At 32.0% G+C, this 27,545-nt stretch overlaps 1 protein-coding gene across 3 annotated transcripts; it reads left to right on the forward strand.

The window, feature by feature from the left end:
• The first annotated feature begins 1,521 nt into the window (after positions 1 to 1,521).
• Positions 1,522 to 27,482, forward strand: LOC123302319 (major antigen-like). Of its 3 annotated transcripts, none has more exons than XM_044885197.1 (11): positions 1,522 to 1,675; positions 1,869 to 1,977; positions 8,026 to 8,553; positions 10,785 to 10,873; positions 12,187 to 12,351; positions 14,811 to 15,032; positions 17,000 to 17,233; positions 18,565 to 19,577; positions 21,223 to 21,305; positions 22,774 to 23,541; positions 26,770 to 27,482. In XM_044885197.1, exons 1-11 carry the CDS (start codon positions 1,553 to 1,555, stop codon positions 27,273 to 27,275), a joined length of 3,840 nt encoding a protein of 1,279 aa, XP_044741132.1. In that variant the 5' UTR covers positions 1,522 to 1,552; the 3' UTR covers positions 27,276 to 27,482. The 3 variants fall into 3 exon arrangements, with proteins under 3 accessions (XP_044741132.1, XP_044741133.1, XP_044741134.1); XM_044885198.1 differs by having other exon boundaries at positions 1,869 to 1,971; XM_044885199.1 differs by lacking the exons at positions 1,522 to 1,675; positions 1,869 to 1,977 and adding an exon at positions 6,775 to 6,904.
• The last annotated feature ends 63 nt before the right edge of the window (positions 27,483 to 27,545 follow it).

A 27,545-nucleotide genomic window follows, 5' to 3' on the forward strand; every position in this document is an offset into this window, starting at 1 on the left:
TTGTAATTACGAGTTGGTTGGGTTGAGTTTATCAACTTTAGAGGAGTTGGTTGGAAAAATTGAACACTATTACAAAAACGGAGATATTAAAATTAAATAATAATAAAGTAATTCCGCAGTTGAGAAAGAGGTAGAACTGATAGACGTTCTTTCTTCTCTGCGCCATAAGAGAGACGAAGACTATTTTACGCGCCTATATTATCTGGCCTCTCTCTACTGAGATCAACCGACTTTGCACTCTATAAAATTATCTCTATGTGTTAAACCGATTTGATTAAAAACTTTACTATTTTGTCCACCTTTTTCTCCACAGTTTGTAACGGTAAAAAAAAAAGATATATCTCTTGTTTTTTGGAAACTATCGATTCAACTGATTTAGAAACTTGCATTAACATTCATATTTTTCGATGCCCGAGTTCAATTACTTTGAAATAACGGTGATCGTAGAACCTCGTCAGACTTCCGTTGTTGATTGTTGAATGGAAATGGTGAGTTTGACCAATAAAATCGTCACCGGTATTTTATACATAAAGCTTTTAAATTGAATGCGTACTGGCCGATAGTTACTGAGCACTTGTGTCGACAAAGAACAGTCAATAACCGAACCTGAAAATTTTGTCATATTCACCTATCTTCGCCACCTTTTATTCGATTGTGATGAAATCGGTTTACTGGACTTTTTCCTGTGAATACTGCGCGAGATATAAGCTTCGAAATCTGTAAAAATGGTGTCCCCAATTCTTAACTTTTTTAAATATGTGATTAAAATTCTAAAAAGAAAACTGTTTTTTTCAATTTAAGAATTGAAGTAGTTTGCTTATAAGCTTATGAAAATGGAAATGGCCTTAGTAGAAAAGTTATTCGAGTTCTTTGATCCAATTTTGAAGATTAAAACTCATTCACTTTACCCCAGTTAGAGTTGCCACAGCCACCTCAAAGTTCCGGGAAGTCGGGAGATAGTGAAATTAGTCTAATTATACCACCGAATTATAATACTGTTCGATAATTTGATGTTTTGTATACTCAGTTTTTCCATAGTTAAATATTTTAATAAATATGTTTCAAGTAATTTAAAATAAAAGTGATGGCAACACCAGTAGAGCTTTTGAAAATAAAAATTTCTTACATAATTTTTTGAAAATCCCTCAGCTGTATGAATAGAAAACTTTCCCTGTTTTACAACTTTGATTAATGGAAATTATCTGCTTTTTATTATTTAGCACATAGAACTTAAGTTTAGAAGTAACAGTACACTTGAACCACTTTGAAGAGTTACACCATCTACTTTTAATCAGTAAGCTAGCCTATCGATGATTTGCTACCTTTTATAAAGTTTTATACAAAAACAATTTGACATATAAACAAGTGTTATTCATTTATTTTTTTTAATTTGGCAGAAATGAATTTTTGTTGTTCATTTAAAAAACAGTGTGTTTAAAATTTGTATTTTTAATTATTTATTAAATATTATTTACATACAATATTTTTCCTGTAATAATTTATATTCATATTTTCTATACATTGATTTCTATACAGTTAACCCTCAATTTGTATGGAGGGTCATAATTTTGAAAGTAACATTTTCAAGGAATCGGATGCATTTCATATAAATCCTTCTGGACAAGATCAAGAAGAAGAGGAAGCTTTAGAGGATCAAAGAAGGCGTAATGAAGAGGTAAATATTTTATTGTTTATTACTTTGTAAAATAAGGGTGTTTATATTTTTTTTTATACCCTGTTTTTATTTCGTTTTTTAATATTTTTTGTGTGGATGTTTCACAAACCATGTTTCATGTGGGTTTTAGAAAAATTAAGAAGAAAAGTACAAATATTTAGGACAATTTTTCTAGTAATTTAATTCTTTACAGTTGCATGATCTTCTGGAAGGTGCTTTTATAGATATAACTAATGACAATTCCGAAGATGATTCCGATTTCCAATCGACGTTTAATGCTACTGAAAGCGCCAATGGTAATGGTAAGAATATAGCTTTTCTAATAACTGTTTTTTTTAGAATTGTCGCTTTTTTTTTCCTCAAAGATGTGTTTAATTTATCAAGTTTAGTAGTTTACATGGCGACTTTAACAGTCGGGACCAATTTAAAGACAGACTAAAATCTTCCGAATAATGGGCCCCAACTGTTGAAGGCGCTAGGTGAACTGTTGAACGTGTTTTGTATTTTCAGTTTTTATTGAACGCAGTCGGGTTTTTTGATTTGTTAAATTAATTTTTTTATTCAATCAAATTAAACATATTGGACCTTGCATCAAATCAGGTATTTTTGTTTTTTTGATATGTTTGCAATGTAAAAGAAATTTTAAATCCAAGTTTTCGGCCTCGTAAAACGACCGGATCATGCCAAAAAATAAGAAAAACCTCGAAAATTTTGACCATATTTCAGTTGTTGCCTGGAATATGGAATTCAGTTGTGGACTGGTTTTTCATCAAAAACTGTAGAATTTATTTTTAAAGAAGGATAAATTTGCAACAATTTGAGATAAAGCCAGTTTTTATAAGATCGATAGTTCCTTCCCGATAGGAGGTACAGCTTTTCAAAGTTTGTCTATTTTACGCAATTTAACCCATAATTTCATCTTGTAAACCTTTGGAGGTAGAACAAAAGTAAAAAATGTTTCTTATAAACAAAAATCAACAACTTTTGCGTAAACATGATTGGTTTTCGAAAAATTACTTTTACAATATTTTGTATTTTTCTAGAATGTTTCACAAGACCACTAGTTGAAGTTTCTTGCAAATTTTCAATTTCCTATCTTTCAAAGTATATTTCTATAAATTGAAAAAAAAGACAAACTTTGGAAAGCTGTATCTCCGAAGTTATCGGTCCTATAAAAAGCGCCTGAATCTCAAATTGTTGCAAATTTTCTTATTTTTGGGCATGATCCGGTCGTTTGCCGAGGTCGAAAATTGGTTTTAATATTGCCTTTGCATTGCAAACATATTAAAAAAAAAACCTTATTTGATACAAGCCTCACCGCCTTTTCATGTATAATTTGACTGAATCAATTTTACACTTTTATGATTGACTAGTTATGATTTTAAAATACTTATTCAATGAGATCCCACTTAACATAATTCGCCGACTTTAGAGCCTGTGTATGTTTCGTCCTTTGTGGCGCTCGAAAATTTTTATTACGATTTAAGGCAAAAAATGACCTCGTAGCGGAAAATAATCAATAGGATAGTTCTTGATAATAATTAATTGTAAAACTTTTGTAAAGAACTTTTTTCAACATAACCTCAAATTCCATGAGAAAATCGCGTAAAACTGTTTTTTCGCTTTTATTTTTTTTCTCGCTCAAAACAAATTTAATTTTCATGAACCTTGGTATAAGTGTTTCTTTTTAACTATAGAAAATTTATGAATTTTTGTTAAACCGAAAAACAACTTTTTCTATGCGATTTTTCAAGTTTTCAGTTAAAATTGCTCATTTTTCAACGACAAACTCTCTTGATGTTTTTTTCGATTTTCATATTCTGCTTGGGCTTATTTAAGCCATTGAAATATATATTTTAAAATGGTCTATCTATGTGTATGGTTTACTTTTCATTCATTCGCTTAAAATCCTGAAAAACCGAAAAAAACGATTTTTCGCCTGTAAACACGAGTACTCCAAATCCAAAAGAGATACCATGCTAAAATTTTATGACGTGCTCAGGACGTAAAAATTGAGTTCAAGTTCGTAAATGAGCAACATAGGTCAATTGGGTCTTGGATGCGTAGGACCCGTCTTAGAAACCGTTCGAGATAGAACAGAAGTTTAAATATAAAAAGTATTCCTCATAAAAAAATAAACAACTTTTGATTGAAACATTTTTTCGTAAACATCAACGTTTACCCGTGAGGGTGAAAATTACATTGAAACATTAAATAGTATGTATTCGCTCCGTGCGTGAGTTTCGTTTTCATGATAACGATACACTACTTTAATTATAGAATTGTATGGATGCATATATAATTGTATGGATTGCATTTAAGACTTACATTGAAAATTTAATATTATTGTCTGACAAATTTAAATAAATAATTATGATAATTTACTTTTGAAAAATAATATTTGTGCAATTTGATTTCTTATTTTCACAATTTTTAATGCAATAAGTTTAATTAATTCGTGTTTTACAATAATTTTAATTTGACATTTCTATAACATTAACATGTAAAGAACTGCAAATTAGTAATAACAGCCCCCTTTAACGCCAAAATTTTTCACTGGAAGCGCTGGCATCGATTTTATTGTCCCTACCATGACTACGCACACAACGAATACATTAGTTGAATCGTATCGAGTAATACATGTATGTGTGTAAGAATGTTCTTCTTTCTTTACTTATTTATTTATTTATTTTTTTCATTATTTATTTTATGTTTGCTTTGTATGCAAACTAACAAAAGCTCAACGTTGGTCAATTTGTATATTTTAAATTGTAAAATGTGAAAATTTGTACATATAAAAATTTTTTTGCAATGCCTAACACTTTGGAAGATGCATTTTACAACATTTTCGAAGACTTACATTCTCTAATTTCCTTGATTTTAAATAATCGTTAAAAATCAGTTGCGTCTTCGGTCAAATTGTACATTTAAAAATTTTTATTTCGACGTTCAGAGCCATGCAGCCGGGCCTTGCAACGTATACGGTTTGGAAGACCAATAGCTTACTCATGTATTGGGTCAATGTTATTGATAAAATGTGGTGTCACCTTGCTCAAATTTCTGGCTGTAATAACAGGTGTGGATGTAGGAAACATGACTTGAAATGTACTTCTTTGTGTATAAAATGCTTTGATAATTGCTCAAATAGAGAAGTACTAACATTTGAACATGAAAGTGATTCAGATACCGAAGGCATAGATTTGTAAATATTAAAAATAAACTGCCATACAAGAAATTTTCTGCATTTTATTATTTCATTCTTCAAAATTTCAAATGTACATTTAACAGAATTTTTATCGTATACTGCCCCATATCGGTTATGTACAATATGTTATCAAATTTTTATTGATATGAAATTATAGATTTCAATTTATATTGAAATTCACTGTGTTTTGACATAAATAATGAAAAAAAAATTGACAATATTGAAACATATATATTATTGCCTAAAGGCCTAAACATATTATAGATCATACAAAATATACATGTAAAGTATAAATTTAAAATATATCAAATACATTTATAGGTATTTGATACAATTCAAATAATGTATACAAACTATTTAATGTTTCTAATGTAATTTTCACCCTCACGGGTACACGGTTTACGAAAAAATGTTTCAAACAAAAGTTGTTTATTTTTTTATAAGGAATACTTTTTATATTTAAACTTCTGTTCTATCTCTAACGGTTTCTAAGACGGATTCTACGCATCTAAGACCCAATTGACCTATGTTGCTCATTAACGAACTTTAACTCAATTTTTACATCCTGAGCACGACATAAAAATTTTAGCTTGATATCTCTTTTGGTTTTGGAGTAATCGTGTTTACAGACGAAAAATCGTTTTTTCGGTTTTTCAGGATTTTAAGCGAGTGAATGAAAAGTAGACCATACACATATATAGACCATTTTAAAAAATATATTTCAATGGCTTAAATAAGCCCAAGCAAAATATAAAATCAAAAAAAACCTCCAGAGAGTTTGTCGTTGAAAAATGAGCAATTTTAACGGAAAATTTGAAAAATCTCATAGAAAAAATAGTTTTTCGGTTTCATAACAATTCATGAATTTCTGTAGTTAAAAAGAAAGACTTTCACCAAGGTTCATGAAAATTAAATTTGTTTTGAGCGAGAAAAAAAATAAAAACGAAAAAAACAGTTTTTCGCGATTTTGTCATGAAATTTGAGGTTATGTTGAAAAAAGTTCCTTATAAAAGTTTTACAATAAATTATTATCAAGAACTATCCTGCTGATCATTTTCCGCTACAAAGTCATTTTTTGCCCTAAATCGCAAAAAAACTTTTTCAATCCCTAAAATGAACACCCATTTCGTAATTTCCAAGGGTCTCCAGTTTAATTGTTGTTTATTATGTTACTTACATAATACAATTACCCCCCAAACTCACATTTCCACCTAGTCGCTACCTGTTAAAAATTGTATTGCTCTCAAAACCTAATTACATTAAGCTATCTGGTGGTCGCCATATTAAATTTTCATTACTGCCATATTTTCATTTCAGTAACCCTCACAAGGTTGGGATTAATCGATTATCGTTTGGTCTCTCGTGTGCCACAAAAGAACATACATTCATATATATATATATATATATAATATATATAGACTAATAAACACATTATCACTCCTTTGCGTTGCGCAGTCGGGTAAAAACAGTAGCCATCATGAAAGAGCATCCTCTCAAAAAATCAGGGAATTATTTAGTCGAATGCATTAGTAGTCTTGTTTACAAACCATTGAATTTATAACCTTAATTAATTCCTTTCTAATCCTTTATAGTTGTCCCGATACCTGGTGAACCCAATAATCCAGAAAAGATCGATACTCAAAAATTCCAAAACTGTGTGAATCGTTTAAAAAAAACAATTGAATCAATACATTCGTCGACTATGAAAGTTTCACGAAATGTGACACGAACACCTACAGATACATCTATCACATATTCATCCACGACTTCTTCGAATCCCACTTCTGGAACAACTATTTGTAGTAGTGTTAAAAAATCAAGTACCTCTGGAGAAGATGATACTGTTTCCTATTATACGGAATCGTATACCATATATAATTCGCATCGTAGTGATACCATGCAAACAACATATTCGTCGAATGTTAAGACTCCAATCAATTCCAAAAGTTGTACTAGTTATAAGAGTTCAACCACTTCCGATAATTATTCCAGTAATGCATCAACTACATTTCTATTTAAGAAAGGTAATTTTGAATTAAAGTTAAAACCGGTCGAGTTGGGTCGTATCAACTCGATTGGGCTTCTTTTTTCCCTCGAAAAAGGATTATTTTGGAGAAAAAAACACCAAATAATAATTACTAGTAAGTTGCTTGGGATGATTCTCTGGTGTACCAATTTGTTTTTGACGACCGGACTTTCATTTTTTCTCGAAGAAGGATGCTTTTCAGTTAGTCACCAATAAGTGACATTTCTCTGAAGATGACAGGCCCGTGCACAGCAATCATTCTTACGAAACAAAAAAATCAAAATCGGTTCATCCGTTTTAGGCGCTACGATGCCACAGACAGGCAGACAGACACACACACATAGTGGTCAAACTTATAACACACCTTTTTTTAAATTAATTACTGTTATATATCCTTATACTCACATTTACGCTTTCAATAATTTCAATTCGCGATTTAATACACAAAAAGCGACGAATATCTATAGTCTCAGGATCCCAAACTTAATTGAGTTCCAAAAGTCAACTGATTTGTGCATGATTTCAGTGGTATGGAAAATCATACAGTGGGAGTACCGGGAGTAAAACTTACTTGGATTTTGGAACGCATCGAATGATGCAAAAATTTAAAAAAACGTGCGGCAGATCGAAAAAATTCTCCTCGCTAAATAGTAAATTACACATCTAGGAAGCAAAAGTAAAGAATATCTCATATTTCATGTTAAATTTTGCCCGAAGACGAAGTCGCGACATTCTTTACTTGTTAGATGTTTAACTTGCTCCCATGGTGTGTATACTATTTTTCTGCTTCAGCGGAGGCGGAAAGGAGCAAGGGCGAAAGTTGATACTTTCCGCCCAGGGGAGGGAGAGAACAAAATCGACAACTAACTATAAATTTTCAAGTAAGGTTTACTGAGAATAGGGAGGATAGAATACATTCCTAGTTCCAATTTATGTGTAGAGATTCTCAATAGGGTACATGACCCCCCCCCCTAATCCCCTCCGTGCGTACGGGCCTGGAAGATATTCCATAAAGGTAAAATGTACATATCGTTTAAAGCGACTCTCGGATATAACGACTACAATTTTCATCCATTTCCACTTAAAATTTGCGTAATTCTTATCAAATTTTGTATATAGGATTGCAGAATGGTCAATGGAACGAATCAGAATGTGAATCAAACGGTAACTTGTACGTCGACACTCCTCAATCGGTTACAACTCCCACCTATGATGCCTCATCGACCAGAGAATATTACGATGAAGGTATTTCACACAGTAACGTGGATAGTCCTTTATCCGATTCAAATCAACAACAAAATCAGCTAATGCAACATGCAATGAAACCACGTCGTCGATATTGGAGTACCCAGCATGTCAGTTCGCTGACACCGCTCAAAGAAATCGATAATGTGCATGTTGAATCCGATGGGGATGTTGAGCAACAGATGATTGATGAATATAATGATATGGAAATCGCTGATACAAAACAGTTGGCGTTAATGTATCAAGCACGAGTACGGGATTGTGAGAAATTGGCACGACGTGTTTCTGAACTGGAGGAGACTTTAAAAACGGAAATTCAGCAAAAGGATACTGTGATTCATCAGAAGGAGATGGAGTTGGATAACGCAACCATGACTTTTGGTGCTAATAAAGCCTTGTTGAGTAAGTTGCAAGATTTATTTTACTACAGACTACAGAAAATTTATTTCTGCATTAAATTACAGGAGCTACTTTTTTATTTAAATAGATTCAGTATCACGTACTGAATGTAAAATCACAATATCCTTACAAAAATAGGCGGAGGATGTGCCTCCATTTTAAGGAAAATAATTTTGAGTTATATCTGCACAAACAAGAACTTAAGACCAAAAATGGTAATAGTCTTTATTGTAGATAATTAAATTCCTGTCTTTTTTGTAAAATTTTTTTCTTTTGTATCACTAACCTTTTTATGACTTATACGACGATGACGATTTACTTATTGATTATTTGACCGATATCTCTTCTAATATTTGTTTAAGCAATAAAATGCTAATAACTTAACTTTAAAATCTACAAATTTTCTAAAACTTTTACTCTAAACTTTTCTTTCTGAAATTAATATTGTTGAAGATATTACGCGTTCAATATTGCATTACAGCTACAGATAATTGAGAATTTTTCTTGTATTAATTCACAGGAGTTACTTTTTTCTAAAAATAGGTTCATTATCACATACTGAGAGAAAAACCGTTACGGCCTGTAGCCCCGTAACAGTGGACTTTATGAAAAAATGGTAATAACCTTGTTTGTAGATTAAATTTCCTATCTTTTAAGTCAATTTTTTTTTAATCTTAAAAAAAAAATTCAAAGAGTGGTCGCTGCTTTTGCAGGTAAGAAGACAAATTATTTATTGCTAATTATGTCACTAACATTAACATTTTTCATACATTTATTGAATTTTTATCATTACACTATGTATACTTCTTTTTTATTAATCTTGCACCCGGTGCAGTGGTTGCAACAATAAAAACGCGTGGTAAAAAGGTGGTTGCAACGCGTTATAACTTCATAAATTTTAATTTTAGAAAAAAAAGTAAAAGTTTTAGGAAATTTGTAAATTTATAAGTTAACTTATTATCATTTTCTTGTTTAAACAAATATTAAAAGAGATATCGGTCAAATAGTCAATAAGTAAATCGTCATTGTCGTATAAGTCATAAACGGTTAATGATACAAAAAAAAAAATTTACAAAAAAGGTGGGTAATTTAATCATCCACAATAAAAGTTATTACCATTTTTGATCTTAAGTGCACGGCTATGGATATATAGCTTAAAATTGTTTTCCTTAAAATAAAGGCACTTATTCCGCGTATTTTTGTAAGAATTTTGTCAATTTCTACATAACATTCTGTACGTGATACTGAGCATATTTAAATAAAAAATAACTCCTGTAATTTAGTGCATTATGGATAAGAGTAACTAGCTTCTGTATAACCTGTATTATTTGGTTGTTGTAAGATATACTTCGTTTTATTCAAGTCATACAGCTTTATAGTACAAGCAAAATAATTTAAAATTAAAAAAAAAAAAAAAAGTGAAAACAAACAATTGATTGAGTTAATTGTTGAAATGCCATGTATAAACAGTGTTGATTACGCATTCGTAATCAACACTATAAATATATGTAACGTATAAATATATATAACGTGTAATGTATAAATTTAAATTATAAACAATAAGTACCTGTATAAACATACTATATAATGTTTTTAAGCTAATTTGCGCCTTCACGGGTAAACAGTGATGTTTACGAAAAAATGTTTCAAAAACATACTTCGGAAAAATCGATGTGTAGGAAGTTGTTAAAATGTATTTTGAAAAAAGAAACAAAAAAAGCATTTTGATAAAAAATGAAAAATAGAGGATTGTAAAACTAAAAAAAAAAAAAAAAAAAAAAAAAACACCATTTTATCGTCATTTATCCGTTCAGGGCTCAAATTGTAGCTTTTAATGGTATTTTTTTGTATAAGAATTTTCGTTCGAAAATAATTTAAGATTTCCGCACGGTTTGCGAAAATGCAAAAATAGGTGCTTCGAAAAAGCCGTGCTCGATCGTTTACGAAGCATCCTACGACAATTAAAAACAGGCATTTTCTTCGTAAAAAGTTTCCTTAAAACCTCTGCATAATTATTAATATCGCAGAATACAACATGATCAACAGAGCCACGTGGGTCTACTAACTCGACTCGTACAACACTAGGAGAACAAAATAAAAATTTTGATAGTAATTTTAGTTCGTAGCTCCCATAATTAAAGAGTGATTTTCTGTCTTTGTTTATTAGTCTTTCAAATGTTTAATTAACTAACTCAGTTAGTTATTACCTTCATCTTTTTTCTTCTTTTTTGCAGTTGAAGCTCAACAAAAAGTTAAGGAATATAAGGCAATAGTTGACGAAGTAACTAAAGAAAGAGATGTTATCAAAACGGAAAAAACTAAGGTAATTATTTATGATATATTCCATTTGTTACTCCAAGAAATAAACATGAAATAGAACATTTTATTGGCTGAGTGAGAACAGTAACTTACCAGAGATTATTATACAACACGAGGTATTTAAGATTTTTCAAACTTCAAAAAAGTACTTCGACCTATCGGAGCAATTTAAAAAAAAAATGTTTAGGAAGGTTCATGTATCAAAATCTACCTCTAACTTGGTGCCGCTAGAAAGTTTAGCCATTGCTGTAGACCAAATAGACCAATTATTAGACTCCATTTCTAATTTGATTTTGGATAAATTTAAAAATATTTAAAAAAAAGGGCCAGAAACGTATACTTGTAGATTTTCGGGGCCGCTGATCACTATTCAGAATTTTGATACACTCCTTCCCTCTTGGGGTAATCGCCCCGCTGGTCCGAAATATTCTGTAAATATTTTTTAAAAAAATGGACCAAAAAAGTATGCTCGGGGATTTTTGGGATCATTTACCACGATTCCGTAGTTAAAATGTGGATGTACTCCCCCCTCCGGAGGCAATTCACCCTCTGCTGGCCCAATACAGCAATATTCTGTAAATAATCAACAGAAAGGGCCCCTGACTATATTTTTTTGGTCTATATTGTTGAATATTTACAGAATATTGCTGTGTTGGGCTAGCGGAGGCGAATAACCCTAAGAGGGGAGAGTATATCCAAATTCTAACTTCGGAATCGTGATCAGCGATCCCAAAAATCCCCGACTATCCTCTTTTGGTCCATTTTGTTGATTATTTAAATTATATTGCTGTGGTGGGCCAGCGGGGAGCAAATAACCCCAGAATCGGAAGCGCGATGAGTGACTTCAAAAACTTCCGAGTGTATTTTTTGGTCCATTTTTTAAATATTTACAGAATATTACTATTTTGGACCAACGGGGAGAATTATCCCAGGAGGGAGGAGTATATCGAAATTCTGAATTCTATCCCATTTTGTTGAATATTAGTTTTAAAATATTCAAAAATCTCAGAAATGGATTATAATAATTGGCCTATTTGGTCTACAACAATGGAAAAACTTTCTAGCGGCACCAATTTTGATGTAGATTTTGAGATCTAGATGGACCTTCTTGAACATTTAAAAAAAATTCGTCCCATAGGTCGCGGTATTTCAAATTTATTCATTTTAGTAAGACTTTTTTCGTCTAAAATGATTCGTCTTATAGCAAAAATAGGGATTAAATTCTTTCTATTTTTTTGGAAAATTGTACTTTTAAACTACGCCTTTCTAATTCTATTTTATTCGATTAAAAAATAACGCTTATATTATTTTTTTTAGATGGAATATGAGCTGGAGAATACAAGACGAGATTTAGTTGAAGCCGAAAACAACGCAATTTATACGAAATCAAAAATAAATGAAGATCATGCAACTCAAATTAATAAAATCAATTCGAAGCATAAAGATGAAATTAAAAAATTTCAAAATATAATCGATGACCAGGTAAATAAAAATTTTATATACATTGAAACTTCCAACAAATTTCATATTCACCATTAATTAATAAGTCATATTTTCCCCCGAAAATATATATTTATGCACTATTTTGAAGGTGAGTGGGGGAGGGGGGGGTTGAAGGGTGGCAGTAAGATATAAATTCGTTTCAACTGGAACACGATTTATGAGGAACAGTGGTCCTATTTAGTTCAAGTGAGGTGAAATTCGTAGGGATGTCTCCTAAGCGAATCAATGTTGCAAAAACGGTAGCTGATTTCAGCAATTATTAGGGGAGTTTTTATGCACTTTTACGTTCAGGAGCATGTTTTAAACGGTTTCCTGCAAAAATTTTCCTTGCGAAAATTATTCATGCTTAATGGAGGATTTTTCCGGGTCTATATGCACAATCCTGATATGACACGACATCGATATCATGATGAGAGTCAAATTTTCTTGTTTACAAAAAGCGTTGTAACTTGAACATTTTTCAACCGATTTTGATAACCCGTAGAATTTTTTATTCGGATAGAATGAAGTAATTTTTCTTGAGGATTTGTGACACACAAAGGCGTCAAACTGTAACAAACATGAAAAAAAAAAAATGTGTAAATCTTAGATAATTTTTGTTGTAATTTTTGTTTGTAGAAAGTATACGTAAATATATATATTCCGAAAGCTCAAAGTTCTAGTTTTCAAAACCGTTAAGCAATCGAAAATCGGTTAAAAATTGACAGAGTTACAATTGTTTAAGTGCACGGAGTACACGAAAAACAATTTTTCCACAATAACTTAAAAATTTGGTGGTGTTAGACAATTTTGAAACACATTTTCATGATGCACTCACCAAGACCTACAACGTATACCAGGTCGCTCAAAAAGTGCTTTCAATTTTTTTTGTAGCACATATAAATTTTATAAACCCCCCAATAAAAGAGTTCACAACTTTTAAACGACTGAACTGATTTTCATGTAACTTACAGTTTTTGTAATGTACACGTCATACCCTCTCATTTGATACCTCACTTGGGTATATTTAAAAATATTCGATTATTCATCCCCATTTCCATCCAATAAACAATAAGTATTATTAATAAGTTGTGATGGTTTTCGATCAATCCACGCCCCAGCAATCTTCTTGTTTTTTTTTCCTGAGACGCGCTCTAACGATAAATTAGTTCTTTTTTTACCTTCGCGTTTATTTCGATTGGTGGAGGATCTGCCATTAAGTCACGAATTTCTAAATTAGCGATTACATAATTGTATTTGGTATTGTCCTGAGTAATGTTTCTCAGATCGAACTGAGCCTCCAATTGTGCAAACCACATGCCTGGCTCTGCGACCCAGAATGGGTGGTACACGAACGCTAATGCGTTTTACTACTGTACATTGCTGTTCAGGGGCGGCGTCGTCCGATATCGTTATTTTCGAGACAGTTAATGCAAATAAATGATTTGGTGCTCCACTGTTCGTTGTCTCCAATGAGAGTGCTCTTTTTTCTTCGACGGGGTCACCAATAAGTGTGGATAACCTACCTTTTAATGATTCAAAAATAACTCGTAAAATGATATTTATTTAAAAAAAATATATATTTTATGACATTTATTTTACAAGAGCTTTTTGTATGTGTGTTTATACTACTATTATTTTATCTATGGTTTATACCATGTATATGAAATATACCAAGGTATACTAAGTTTAGTCCTAAATTTGTAACGCTTAAAAATATTGATGCTACGAACAAAATTTTGGTATAGGTGTTCATAAAATCACCTAATCAGCCCATTTCCGGTTGTCTGTCTGTCTGTCGTCTGTCTGTCTGTCATCATGATTACTCAAAAACGAAAAGGCATATCAAGCTGAAATTTTTACAGTGTACTCAGGACGTAAAAAGTGAGGTCGAGTTCGTAAATGAGCAACGTAGGTCAATTGGGTCTTGGGTCCGTAGTACCCATCTTGTAAACCGTTAGAGATAGAACAAAAATTTAAATGTAAAAAATGTTTCTTATAAAAAAATCAACAACTTTTGTTTGAAACATTTTTTCGTAAACATCACTGTTTACCCGCGAAGGCGCAAATTGGGCGTAAATTGTAAAGTATGTATTATATAGGGATATCAGTTATGTATGTGTGACATTTATGTATGTGTAATGTGACAAAGTAATCAACACTGTCTATACATAGTATTTCAACAATTAACGCAGTCAATTGTTTGTTTTCACTTGTTTTGAATTCACTTGTAGATTGAATTGAATTTGAATAATTATTTCGCCCAAACGACAGTTTCCATCAATTGTTCGTCAACTGACATTTTAATCTCATTTAGTAGCAAACATGTGGTAACTATTCCATGGGTTTAGTACCATTTATGTCAAATAAAATGAAATACCGTTTCAATAATTGCGCATCCATTGCGATCATGTGCTTCCACAAAGTGTTATTGTTAATAAATTGATTGATTTTTGTAGGCGACGAAACTTCAAGATATGCAAAAACGAATCACGGATTTAACTCATGTTAACGACAATCTAATGACGAATCAATACGATCTTACTAAACGTATGAATAATATTATGGATGAATTGACAATCGAACGCGAAAATTTACGGCGAGCAAATGAAGAAATGTTGCAAATGAAGGATGTTGTCTCCGAACGTGATCTATTAAAACGAAAAGTCAAGGATCTCGAAGTAAGTAATTATGCTATTTATTATCTTTAACAATTAAATTGATTTAATCGGTGAATTTCAAGGGATTTAAATTGCGAAATCTAGAAGATAATCTTAGAAATACAGTAGACTCTCGATAATACCCTGTATAAATGTAATATATATCAAGTTATACTAAGTTTAGTCCCAAGTTTGTAACGCCTAAAAATGTCGATGATACGAACACAATTTTGGTATAGGTGTTCATAAAATCACCTAATTATTTCATTTTCGGTTGTCCGTCTATGAACACGATAACTCAAAAACGAAAAGGGAATATCATGCTGAAATTTTTATAGCGTACTCAAGACGTAAAAAGTCAGGCTTAGTTCGTAAAAGAGCAACATAGGTCAATTGGGTCTTGGATCCGTAGGACCCATCTTGTGTTAGAGATACAACAATAGTTTATTTGTAAAAAATGCTCCTTATAAAAAAATAAAACTTTTGTTTGAAACATTATTTCGTAAACGTCATTGCTTATCTGCAAGGACGCAAATTAGGACAAAACTTTGGTATCCATTTTCTCCGAAACTATGAAAGATAGAGATTTGAAAATTTGCCGGTACCTTTAACTAGCGGTCTTGTGAAATATTCTCGAATACTAGAAAATGCTTTCGAAATTTTAATTTCGACATAATTGTGTTGGTTATTTAGAATCTTCTAATTTATAAACAAATTATGCAAGCACTGATATTCAACACTTTCTATACAAAGTATTTAACAATTAACTCAGTCAATTGTGAAATAGTCAACTGAAATATTCTCGAAAAACGACAAAAAATACTAGAAAATGCTTTCGAAATTTTAATTTCGACATAATTGTGTTGGTTATTTAAACTCTTCTACTTTATAAACAAATTATGCAAGCACTGATATTCAACACTTTCTATACAAAGTATTTAACAACTAACTCAGTCAATTGTTTGTTTTCATTTTTTCTATAAAAACCACGCGCTTTATAGGAATTACACCCAACGGTTTTTATCTTAAGCCCGTAACTAGGCTCGAACTATAGATAACTAAGGAGTATCGAGATAGTAGGGCGGTTCAGTGTAGCTATTTTCTTCCCTTGGTCACGGACTTACCGTATATTTGTTTGGTTTTCATTTGTTCTTTCAAAAGTCAATTTTTACCATAAAAACCTTGCGCTTTATAGGAATTACACCCAACGGTTTTTATCTTAAGCCCGTAACTAGGCTCGAACTATAGATAACTAAGAAGTATCGAGATAGTAGGGCGGGTCAATGTAGCTATTTTCTTGCCTTGGTCACGGACTTACCGTAGATTTGTCAGGTTAAGTATGTATTAATGCCAATACAGTAATCTTTATAATCGAAAATGTTCAGTAATCGGAAAAATTTTCTCCAGCCCGCACTCTCCACATAGCTTTCCTCATTATACATGAGTAAATTAGTAGACATGTGGATCCTTAGAAAGTTTAAGGTCAGTTGATTTCATTATAAACAAAGACAACAAAATATTTTTTTTAGTATGAATTCCATATTACTCTCTATATTCTAAAGTAACACCTACTAATTTAATGATTTTGATAAGTCTGTGAATTCATAAACTTTTCTATTTTTCTCATCACCACATCTCCCGAATCAGCCCTCAGATTGAAATTTAGTAAAGAGCTTTTTCATTTGTCATAATAAGCTTAATTTATTGGTATAATTTTCTGATATCAAAAGCAGAACACCCTGCATAGATAGCCTTAATGCTCGCTCTGAGATTTAAAGTTAAGAAATATTAAATCTTCAGATCCCTACCTGTTTTGTTTATAATGAACTTTTCTGTGTAATCTCAGTAATCGAAACAAATCCAATAATCGAAACACGCCTTTATTGAGTGTCGATTATCGGATTATCAATACTTTATTCTACTAGAGTTTCCAAAAAATATTTCTGGAAAAATTCTGAAACTGTTACTAAGATTTTTTTTGTTTGCAGGAAAAACTAAATGAATTACTATATGAAATATCGAAAATCCAAAAAGAGAAATGCTTATCAAGACGTGATAAATGCGCCCAAACGGATGATATATCATTACCATCGAATCAAATAGAAACTGAATTGAAACGTTCGTTGGAATCGTTGCGAATGAAACGTGATGAAATTGTACAAATGAAACAAATTATCTCCGAACAGCAGCAGATGATTGCTATGTTAAGCGCACATTCTCAGGTTAGTAGTTACTTTTTCTAAAATTTAAATTTTGATTAATAATTTCTTAGAAAATACATTGAATAATCCATTGCTCGAAATCACTACTGCTTCCTTCCTTAGAGAAAAATTGGAATCTTTCAGATAGCCTAAAATAGAGAGGTGTCTTATGCACACCCGGTTGGAACGGAATTCCTTTTGCTACACCTTTTTTGTGTTTGTATTAAATAATGATTAAATAAAAAATAATGAGTCAGTATAAAATAATTAAACGAATCATAAAATGTGAATTAATGGGAATAAAGTTGGTTTTGCAGATAAATTTCTGAAATGTTAGTAAAAAAATATATCACTACTATTTAGTAGCTGAGCCCCGCGGTGTTACCCGCGATTAAAAGAGATTTTGATAGTTTTTATCGTTACTGTGTAAATTAATCAAGCCTTCTTGAGAAAAATGCGCTAAAACGTTCTATTTCACGAATTTATACAAAACTCTTTAAAAATACGGTTCCTGTATGCTATCCCATAAGAAATTTGAGAATAAGAATGCTTTCCCATTTTCTGCGATAAAAATTAACCGTTGTCTTTTTTAGACCCCTAAACTATCACTGCCTATTCAAAAAATCATGTCGGAACTTTGATCAATGAAAACTTAAAGTAAATCTATCCCACGTGAAGCATATATTTTACCGGGATAAAAAGCCTATGTGCTATTCCAGACTATAATCTATCTCGGTGCCAAATTTGAGCCAGACGCGTTCAGCCGTTCTAACGTGATTGAGTAACAAATATCCATTCATCCATCCAAACTTTCACGGTTATAATTTATATCAGATTTATGCATATTCTCAAAATTAGCGGCAAGCTGAATCGATTGAAAAAAGTTTCCTTGGTGAATGGGGGAAGTGTCTCAAAAATCACTGCAAAAAATTTCGTTTTTCAATGTTACACTTTTGCGATAAACGTGCGATAAGGAACTCCATTCCAAAAAGATAGTACAGTATAAGTTCTATAGTCAAAATCGGTTTTAGCGACATCGCTTATAACGATAAATTTTGGGAATGTCCCAACTCGATTCTTTAGTATTCCAGCTTGTCTTTTAACGACCGGCCATTCATTTTTCTTCGGAGAAGAGTAAATCTAATGAGTCAGAAAATGAATTAGCTCCTAGTCACATTTTTCTCAGAAGATAAAATAGACATATCGCTTATAACATCTATCGCATACAACGACCATAATTTTAGATACCTTCAATTCTTGATACTTTGCTAGGATCAAAAATGTTTTTGACTACCCTCCTTTACAAATGAAATTATTAAAAATAAATTTTTTAATTTAAAAAATGTTTACAGGGTGTTTCAACCGAATGTCAAACATCCGAAGAATCTGCAAATCAGCGCAATCAAGGTGAACAAACCGATTTACTTAGCAACGATATCCATAAGTATAAATCACAGCTCGCAATATTGGAACAAGAAATCTCTCAAAAAGATGTCGACTTGAACAGATATCGTCATAAATTACAAAAATTGGAAAACGATTTCGATGAACTGAAACGAAGTGATACGACAACGATTAACGATTACAATCGCTTACATCAAGATTATGAAAAATTAGCTTCAGATTATCAAAAACGTGGCGAAACTATAAATATCTTACAAAAGGAGTTAGAAGCATTGCGGAACGATTTTATATCATTTCAAGAGACGAGTACTTTGCAAACATCCCCTGCGAAAGACACAACGAATGGTGGGGAAGATTCAAATAATTACCAACAATTAATCGATACAATTCGAAATGAGCTTCAAGTTATGTCTAACAAAAATAAAAACATTAAAACATCGTTACTTGATAAAGCAAACGAACTCGTACAAGTTACTGAAGAAAATCAAGAACTACGTCAAAAAATCATGGAATTAGAAACCGTACAACACGACAAATGTCATGAAGAAATCGTTGCCTTACGCAACAGCTTAGAGATACGTAATCAAAATTCGGAAGCTTTTCAAACGATTATTGAAAATTTAAAGATAAAATTACGTGAGGCGGAAGAACGTTTAATACAAGTGTGCGATTTAGAGAATACGAATAAATCGTTGCGTAAACAATTGAATCGAAATAACAATAATTATGATAGTGTGCGTAATGAAATTCATGCGATGCGTAATAGTTTAGTGAAGTTTATTGGGGAACAGTTAACTGATATGGAAGAAAATTTTGATTGTTCAAATACAGAGGAAGAATTGTTGCGACAGTTAGCATCGTTGAAACATATTTATGAAAAAATTATCTCAAGTAAATCGCAAGTGATTCAAGTACAATTGCTTGAAATTCAGAAACTTCAAGCTGAAATTGAAAAGTACAGGTAAGCAAAATTTTCAGAGATTTAAAGTTTTATAATTGGAATAAGAACTTGGTTAAACTATGGAGTGTAGTATTTTATACCGACGGATCTAAGTTGGAGAGCAAGATAGTTTGTGGGAAACTTTGAAAATCTGGATTTACAGCTCTAATTCCGGTTGCCGGATCACTATACTGTGTATCAAGCGAGGTATGTGAATTTATAAGACTGAACAATCTAATGTGCAGCTACATTACTATCTTCAACGACAGCCCAGCAGCCCAGCTCAGTCTACCTAACCTCAGCCGCTACTTAGAACAGGATTGCCGAACATCCTCAAATGAGCTGACGGACCAAATGAATGAAATTCTGTTATAATTCCCGGGACAGAAGGACATTCCAGGATACAGGCATTAAAAGGCATCCTGGAGTTTCGTTTGCGGACTACAAGCTGCTCCTTAAAGATAATATCTTAGATGGAGGGAGAAATGTACTTGTGGTACTACAAGACAGAAATGTATTTTGTAAATTATAGACGAATCATTTTAGCATTTCAAAGATAATTTTTTTGTATCTCGACATTTTTATTTGAAATTTTCAGTAATGTCTATATATCAAAAAGTACATTTAACTTAGTGCCGCTAGAAAGTTTGGCCATTGCTATAGGCCAAATAGGCCAATTATTAGAATCGATTTCTGAAGTCATTTAAAAAAATTTTAAAACTTCCAATAAAATGGGCCAGAAACGTATACTCGGGAATTTTCGGGGTCGCTTTCCGAATTTTCCACGATTCTGCGGTTAGAATGTGGATGTACTCCCTCCCCCTCTTCTGGGATAATTCTCCCTCCATTGGCCCTACACAGCAATGTTTTGTAAGTATTCAACAAAATTGACCAAAAAAGTATACTCGGAGGATATAGAAATTATAACTTCGGAATAGTGATCAGTGACCCTGAAAATCCCCGTGTATACGTTTCTGGCCCAATATTTTCACAGTTTTAAAATTTTCAAAAATCACCTCAGAAATGGATTATAATAATTGGCCTATTTAACCCATAACAATGACAAACTCTCTAGCGGCACCAAGTTAGATGTAGATTTTGTTATATGGACCTTCCTGAACATTCTTTAAAAAAAACTTGGACTCATATGTCCAAAATAATTCGTCTAAGTAATACATTTTTGCATGAATTATCTTGTAGCCATGTCTGGCTTTCAGCTTTGTAGATACCAAGAGGTACAATCTCCAATTTTTGAGATTCAGGCGGCAATATCAATCGTTGAGGCTCATAGATTTCGATCGAAAGAATTCCAATGAATGTTTCGAAAAACTAAATTGCTTGGAATTGAATCATAATCCCATAATTTCAGAATAATCCCATAATTTCATCTGTTTACTATAGAATCTGTCACCATGTAGCACTCTTATTTTTAGGTGTAGACTTGTTTCAAAGAAGACATAAAGACTTTCTAAGTCTACGAATTAGGATTTAGTTTAGACACCTCTCTTACCATTTATTATTCCCTAAAGCGAAGCCAAAATCATAAATCATTCTACGCTTTAAATTTTGCTCTCCACGTTTGATGAAGCTAAAATGATGCCAGATCATTTTTCCTATTCCTATTAGTCTCGCAATATTTGTTATTTAAGCTTTTAACATTTTTCAGGAACTTTGATAAGGAAGTGCGCGAAGCTATCGAAACTCAAATATCCGTCCTAAAAACTGCATGTGAGGAAAAAATGGCTAACGGTAAGTAAAATAGAGAAAAGTTATTTTAAAAAAATCAGAGGTAGGGATTGAATCTTCGAGTTCTCATCATCATTAGCTTAAAATCTCGCTCGGAGATTTAAAGTTAAAAAACATTTAATCTACAGGTCCCTGACCCCCGTAAAAAGTAAAATTGTAAATTCGCCAAATAGTACAATTAAACTAAATATCTAAAAGGAAAAAACTAATTCATATTTGAAATTTTCTACAGTTGTTTATTAGAGCGTAAAAAAAGTCGACCTCTCAGGGCGTACCTAACCCCTTTTTTTGGGAGGAGGGGGGGTAGTTGAGGGTTTTTAATCAGTTTTTTACAAATTACAAAAAAAAAATGCTTCAAATAAAAAATAAAAAATCAAATACAAGTTCTAGCTGAAGTATTTGTGTACACTTTCGATTTCTTTTCGAGTTTCTAGCTTCAAAGTTGATTGAGATATGTCAATTTTAAAATGGAATTTTAAGTGTGTTGATTTTCAGGTTAACTTCAACTAGTCGTTTTGTGAAACATTCTAGAAAAGAAAAAAAATTCTAGAAAATACTTGCTAAATTTAGAAACTTTCGAAAAATATTTTCTTTTTTTTTTTTAAACATCCCTTTTTAACCGTGAAGACGTCTCCAAAATAGTTTCAAAAATTTTGAAATTTTGGCAAGTATTTTTTTGGAATATTTTATTTATTTTCTAGTTTCGCAAAACCAATAGTTGAAGTTAACCTGAAAAAATCAACACACTTTTTTTATAGTTTTAGAGAAAATGGACACCAATGTTTTTTCCTAAGTTACGCCCTCACGGGTAAACAGTGATGTTTACGAAAGAATGCTTCAAATAAAAGTTGTTAATTTTTTTATAAGGAATAAATTTTGTTCTATCTCTAACGGTTTACAAGATGGATACTTTTTCATGTGATTGAATGAGCAAATAAATTCCATTTTAAAATTGGCATATTTCGGTCAATTTTGAAGTCAGAAAGTCGAAAAATACACAAAAATGTGCACAAATACTTCAGTTAGGACTTTTAATTAAACTTTTTTTATTTGATGCATAGTTTTTTTTTTTAAATGTAATATATTGATTAAAATCCCCAACTAAGGGGGTTAGTTACAGCCGTGAAAAGTCGACTTTTTTTTTTAAAAGTGTTAACAACTTAATAAACAACTGTGGAAAATTTCAAAGATGCATTAATTTTTTCTTTATTACCATGATATTCCATTTAATTTTATTAGACTAAATACTTTCCTTAAAATAAGCCGAACACCGAATGCGGAAAAATTTTTTTGTCTGCAGTTGCTACCGTCAGCGAACGATAATTTTTTGTATAACCTAATGCGTTCTATATAAATTATCTTCCAAAATGGGTTAATATGGATTAATGTGGTTTTGAGAAAAATTTTGACAATTTCCATGCTTTCTTCGAATTTTAGTTTAAGAATTTTAATGATATAAATTTTTTTTTAGCCAAAATGCAATGTTATATAGTATTAGATAGAGAAGAAGATTCACAACAAACTACTTCTCCAGAGAAAATTTCCGAAGACTCAACAACTGTAGATCGTATAAATGCATTAGTGGCGCAAGTGAATTGCTTAAAATTCGAACGAGATAAGTATTTAAAAGCATCTGGTATGGTTAATGAATTAATGTACCGCATCCAAATCTTTGAAGAACAAAATGCACGATTAATTTCGGAGCTAGAACATGCAAATCAAGATCTCGAGGTATCCAAACAACGAATCAACAGCTTACAAAATCATGAGGCTACAATTGTTTCGCTCCAAAAACAAATTAAAGAGTTGAAATTGGTGATTAAACAGTATAATAAAAATAAAGCAACATACGCTGGAAGTCCAGAAATTAAGGAGCTCCAACAGCAACTGGTCACAATTCAAACAAGGCATAGTCAAGAAATCGAACAATTACAGACATCGTTGAAAGATGTGATGAAACAAGAAATTGAAACAATTCAAACTCAATTTCATAAGAAAATTATTTCGCTGGAATCGGAAAAACAATATTTGGAGAATTGTTTACGAAGTGTGGAGGAACATTCAAAGGAAATGATACAGAAATGCCAACAGGAGAAAGCAAATTTGAATGCGATTATCGAAGTAAATGTTGCGAAATTGAATGAAATGAATACGAAAATTGCTAATTTTGATCAACGTGAAATTGATTGGAAGGAAAAAGAAACCGCTTTGCTGAAAGAAAAACGTACTTTGACAAAAGGTAGGATTTATATAAGTTCTTGAAAAAAATTATCCAAAGTTTGGCTATTCAAAATGCTCCAAAAAATCGGCTCGCAATCATAAAAATTATCATAGGACCAAACGTAGTATTTGATATGATTTTTCCTGAAAAAGAAATATTTGATTATAAAAATCTTCGTAGAGAAATAAGTTGTTAGGCATGACTTGCTAATTTGACTTGAAATGATTGCTGATTTGACTCAACTATTTCCTGTCTTGATACTGCTATATTACCTTAAAGATCGTAAAATTCTATAAAAAATGAATGTAAGTTTCGTACAGGATGAGCCATATTTTATGTCGGTATGTAATTGAATAGCTTTTGGCATTTGTCAACCGATTGACTAGATTAGACATATTTTTGAAATGTCAATTCAGTACAATTTTAACCATGAATCGCTTCACACCGAAACCACACAACGAAATAGTGACGCTATACATTGAAAATAGCTGTTTAGGGGCTGTACTTAAATTACGTAACGCATTTAGAACGACTTTTCAACCCCTACCCTCCCTATGTAACAGATTGTAACAAAATATTGAACCCCCCCTCTCCCTGTTTTGTACGTAATTTTTTTCTTCTTTGAATTTTAGAGTATTATGGTTAAAAATGTTTAACCAATTTGTGTGTGTTGAGTAATCTCAACGCGCAACGCGCTATTTTCAAAATATTAAAAGTTAGCTACAGTATAGTTTAGAGCCCGAGGTTTAACTAAAATTTTTTTTAATTCATCAAAATTTTTTATTATTTATTTCGATAATTACGTAAAAGCGTTGAAGGACCGCCTCCCTCGTACCATAACAAATAGTAACATTATGATTTGATCCCCCCTCCCTCTAAATATGTTACGTAATTTAAGTACTGCCCCTTAGTTGTGTTAACGTGAATGTCGTGGCCAGCAGGCACCATCTGACACTGCACGGGATAGTGGAAGATCGTCAACATGCCGTTCACCAACGACCAAGGCAATACAATGAACTGGTGGAAGCGGTCAGAGAGAGTATTGCCCAGGCCCCAAAGTGTTGTATCGCCACCAAAAAGTCACTCGAATGATTGACACTAAACCTGATTTTTTAAGCAAACCCTGATGACCGACGAGGCCCATTTGGGAAACGGAGAATCCATACGAGATCCATGAAACGCCATTGTATGTCCAAAAAGTGACTGCTTAGACGAAAACGTAGCAAAAAGGGCGCATTTTGTTTTTGCTAAGAGAGGCGGCCACTTGATTGATGTTGTTTTCAAAAACTAGTTCAAATAAATTGCAAAAGATCAAATTTAATAAAAATACTGTATATACAGAAATTGGTTGTTTTCAAAGTTCAATGTTTACATATCGACATAAAAGATGGTGTCCCCTATATGTAGTAAAATAGAAAAATTTCCGCTTACAAATATGTCCATAACTCGAGATCAAAAAAATAATATGGCTATAAAACGCACATCAGATTGGAGGAGAAATTAGGATTCTAACGATCATAACAGTTTTAATGAAAAGAGCGTGACGCGTGTCATACGTAAGGAAAAAAATAGTACTTTTTTCCTTTTACAAATGGTCTTACATTTTCTATTTCCATAAAAGCTGTGAAGCTTAGAGTAAATTGCAGTAGACCATTTTCTAAACTTCTTTATCTTTAAGGGCCATCCATAAATTACGTCATACTAATTGTATGATTTTTAACCCCCCACCTTCCGCCATGTCACAAATGGTCACATTTTTTAAGCCTCCCCACTCCTTGATGTAACGTCACATATTTTATAATTTATTAGAAATAATTAAAATAAAACAGCATTTAAAAATGTTTATTAAATTTCTTAAATTCTTAATAAAAATTTTGTATAAAATCAATATCAAGTCAAATAATTTAAATAATAGACAGGACAAAAGATTAATTAATTAATTAATTAACTATAAACGATTGATTACGTTAGTAAATAAATAAAATTAGATTAAAAATAAAACAAGTGAAAACAAACAATTGATTGAGTTAGTTGTGGAAATACCCTGTAGAGACAGTGTCGATTATCAGTGCATTATTTTTCATAAATCTGATAAGTTAAAAATACTATATTTATATCGACAAAGAAGCTTCTAAATTTTATGATATGAATTGTAGCATTAATTGCAACATTCGACACTAATTGACAGCGCCGTGTTGGACACATAAGATTAGTGAGCATCATACTTCTATAATAAAACGCGAAGCGGTATTGAAAATCGCGCAATGCGCGCTTTTTTTGCATTGTTTTCAATCTTGAATCTATCAATAAAAAAACTGAGAAGGGGGCGCGAAGCGCCTTTTATATATAAAGGGTATAAAGTTAAATATAAACTAAAGTCCAGCAGTTTACATTGCGACTTTAACAGTCGCAACCTATTAAAATCTATACTGGCTCGAATTTTTCCAATAATGGGTCCCGACTATTTAAGTCGCTATGTAAACTGCTGGACTTGTTTTTTCCTTTTCAGTTTATATTTAACTTAACGGGTTTTTGATTTTTAAAATAATTTTTTATTTTACCCATTTTAGTTAAGATTTTAAAATACTTATTCAACGATACACCCCACTTACCATAGTTTGTCGACTTTCATTTTTAGCCTATGTATGTATGTTTGAGGCGCTTTAGAGACCAAACGCGTGAACCGATCTTAATGATTATTACGGTAACCGATTTGTCTATTTAATTGCTATTCAATGATATCCCCACCTGACATAGTTTGCCGACTTTCAGTTTTTTCTTTTTCTCATTATGGCATCTGATGGTCGCCATATTGAATTTTCATTATTGCCATATCTGTAGTAGTACTCGCAAAGTTAAGACAAATTAATTGACGTAAGAATCATCAAAATCAGCCGAGGCGTTTGGCCTCTAGTGAGTATAATAAAAACTTCGTTTTTAGGGGCAAATTTTTTTTTGTTTTTATATATAAATTTTGGGCTCATATTTTAAATTTTAACATGTGACGTTACAAAATTATTGATCCCACTTTACCCCTTATCAAATTATGTCACATTTCGACCCCCTTCCCACCCACTTAACGTGTGACGTATTTAATTGATGATCCCTAAAAGGAGGCATGGTAGAGTTCAAAAGGACCAAGGATAACAAACTTTTACACCTACAAATATCTCGTACCTCCAAAAGAGTTAGTTTTTTGGCCACTCTTTGTAAAAAGATTTTATTCATGCTGATTTTTCTCCGCAGGTTTGGATAAATTTGCAAAAGCAATGCTCGAACTATATATCAAACATAAACACATGACTGGCGAAATAAAACGTATGAAAGAGGAAAAACATTCATGTTTCGAGTACGCTTACTGCTTAAAGAAAAAACTCAATCAACTCAAAGATCAAGCAACATGTCCTGGTACAACCGGGGCAACAACATCTAGTCAAACTCGAGCTCGTCGATCGTTAAGTGAAAGTTCTACGCCGTTAAATACCACAGCCCTTCAAATTAATCAACACGCCATGAAAAAATCCAGTAGTTCTCAACATAATTCACGTAGTGCAAAAAAAATTGGTAACAAATTACCGATTTCCAGTGTGAAATTAAAAATTAATAGTAAAGCATCTTATAAAAGGGCTACGCCTCGCATTAATACTTCATCACTTCATATGCATTCATCGTCATCGTTAGATGCACCACAAGTTGTGGAAGCGTATCGAAATCGTAATCGTATACGTAAATCATCGGTATCGAAAGATTAGACGTAGGCGTTTTTTTTTCTTAGGTAGTATTAAAATCGATATATATTTTTGGATCGTGAGTAAATCGGAAATAAACACGAATTAACTATTTAGTATGATCTTTAATTTGCTTTCTAGTATTTTTAAACACCCTTCTGCAGAATTATTTTGGAAATAGAGTACTTCAGATGAACTCATGATTTTTTTACTTTAGAATTCAAAGCTTCTGTAATAATAGTACTACCTAAATCTTTTGTGAAATCGCTAGTATCGGGTAGTAATGATGGTTTC

The sequence above is a fragment of the Chrysoperla carnea genome, chromosome X (genome assembly GCF_905475395.1).
Source record: "Chrysoperla carnea chromosome X, inChrCarn1.1, whole genome shotgun sequence".
Classification (NCBI taxonomy): Eukaryota; Metazoa; Arthropoda; class Insecta; order Neuroptera; family Chrysopidae; genus Chrysoperla; species Chrysoperla carnea.